Genomic DNA, 2,185 nt, shown 5'->3' with positions numbered 1-2,185 from the left:
AAGACAGAAACAAGAAGATACGTAGATATATAATAAGCAGGATAAATATATGCAAAATTAAGAAGACGACGACGATAGAAATGGATATGCACCGTTTGGGAATCAATTTACGGAAATCGAGATTCCAAAAAGAGAAAAAGAACGCAACACTAGAAGCTGACATCTGTCCTACCACCTGTAATCCCAAATCAAGCATAACACCTCAATGGCCGCCACGTGTCCATCCACCTTCTCTATATTACCCTACCTCCAAGAGCTTCCATATTAATTAATCAAACTAAAATAAAGTTGAGAGAAAAAGAAAGAAGATGGCAATGGGTTCCAGAAACATAGCAGGACCGCTGCTGTTTTTAAACTTAATAATGTATGCTATTGCTTTAGGTTTTGCTAGTTGGTGCCTTAATAGGTACATCAATGGCCAAACCTATCATCCAAGTACGTAACCGAACAGTTACATCTCGTATATTTATTGATTTGCTTGTGTTTGTTTTGTTTTTGAATTAATGGGTTTGAGATTGATTAGGTTTCGGAGGGAATGGAGCAACGGGATTCTTCCTAATCTTTGCTATGTTAGCTTCGGTTGTTGGAATAGTATCGAAGTTTGCAGGGGGTAACCACATTAGAGCATGGAGAAATGATAGTCTGGCTGCTGCTGGTTCTGCTGCCTTAATGGCCTGGGCCGTTACTCTCCTAGCTTTTGGGTTGGCGTGCAAGCAGATAAACCTGGGAGGGCATAGAGGTTGGAGACTGAGGGTGGTGGAAGCATTTATGATAATCTTGGCGTTTACACAGCTCTTGTATGTTCTGCTGATTCATGCTGGTGTTTTTAGCAGTAGATATGGTCCTGGTTACCGGGAAACTGAGTATGGTGTCGGTGTCGGTGGTGAACCGATACCCAAGGGTGGTGGTGTTACTGGGACTAGGGTTTGAAGAATCTGTTGGTTTAGTGTTGAGGTGTGGTTTGGAAATGGCTGGGTTCTGGATTTCTTTTTTAATTATGTTTGATGTAGTGTGTGGTTATATGGGAATATGATGTGTTAAAGTGTATGTTTTGTGTTCTGTTTATTTATTCTATTTTCTTTCTGCGAAATTAATAGATGGATTATCAATTTGAATTGTGTGAAAACGAATTCAAAATTAATTAACTTTTTATTCTCTTTCTGCGTATGATTTTGTTTTTAATTAATAACTGGATTATCAATTTGATTGTTTGAAAATGAATTCAAAATGAAATGACATTTACACTAACAATCCAAATGGTTATTGGATTAAAAAATTATGAATTTAATGGTAAAATAATTAATTCTATGAATATGTTTGAAAGACTAAAATCTAATTAAATATTCAGAATAATATTTAATTAAAAATATTTTAGTAAGAATAAAATATTTAATTGAGGAATTTATAGGTTCAAGTATAAAAGAAAAATTTATGGATCTGGCAAATTTTATTTTAATTATAATTTATTAAGTAGATAAATAAATAGAAGCTTTTGATTCTGTGGAAGTTTTTGGAAGTAGCTAGAAACTCTTGATGCTGTTAAGAGTTTTATGATTTTTTTTTTTTGCAACTTTTAGGCTAACTTAAAAGCTAGCCACTTTCTAACTTCTACGGTAACTTTACAATCTAATAGTGGTTAGATGGCGTCTTATAGTATCACTTGCTGGATGAGTTGTTGGGATCTAGGGGTGCAAAAGAATAGGGGTACGTTTGGCTTGAGATTGGGTTTGGTGAGAAGCGGCTTGAGCTTGAAGTTGATCGGCGGAGTTCGGAGATCGGTTTCGGTGAGAAGTGGCTCGAGTTTGAAGCTGATTGGACGGGTGGCTCATAAATTTAAACAAATAATAAGATTAAATAAATATAAGATCGGGTTTGGTGAGAAGCTGTTCGAGTTTGAAGCTGATTGGGCGAGTGGCTCATAAATTTAAATAAAGTAATAAGATTAAATAAATATAAGATTGGGTTCGGTGAGAAGCGGCTCGAACTTGAAGCTGATTGGGCGAGTGGCTCATAAATTTAAACAAATATAAGATCGGGTTCTCGAAGCGGCTCTCGGTGGTTCACAAATTTAACAAATATAAAATCTAACAATTTGAATAATTTAACATGGAGTCTGCAATCAATAGTTTTGGTTGAAATTTACTTAATTAAAAAAACTAAAAAAATTTATAAAATTAAAATTAGA

General features: G+C 34.9%; 1 protein-coding gene across 1 annotated transcript; it reads left to right on the top strand.

Annotated features, from left to right (window-relative positions):
• Window positions 1–262: 262 nt before the first annotated feature.
• On the top strand, window positions 263–1,126 carry LOC136220982 (membrane protein PM19L). Its single transcript, XM_066008856.1, has 2 exons — window positions 263–435; window positions 524–1,126. Exons 1-2 carry the CDS (start codon window positions 309–311, stop codon window positions 928–930), a joined length of 534 nt encoding a protein of 177 aa, XP_065864928.1. The 5' UTR covers window positions 263–308; the 3' UTR covers window positions 931–1,126.
• Window positions 1,127–2,185: the final 1,059 nt, after the last annotated feature.

The sequence above is a fragment of the Euphorbia lathyris genome, chromosome 2 (assembly GCF_963576675.1).
Source record: "Euphorbia lathyris chromosome 2, ddEupLath1.1, whole genome shotgun sequence".
NCBI classification, from domain to species: domain Eukaryota; kingdom Viridiplantae; phylum Streptophyta; class Magnoliopsida; order Malpighiales; family Euphorbiaceae; genus Euphorbia; species Euphorbia lathyris.
The sequence above is the reverse complement of the archived record's forward strand: the minus strand, read 5'-3'. Positions and strand labels throughout refer to the sequence as shown.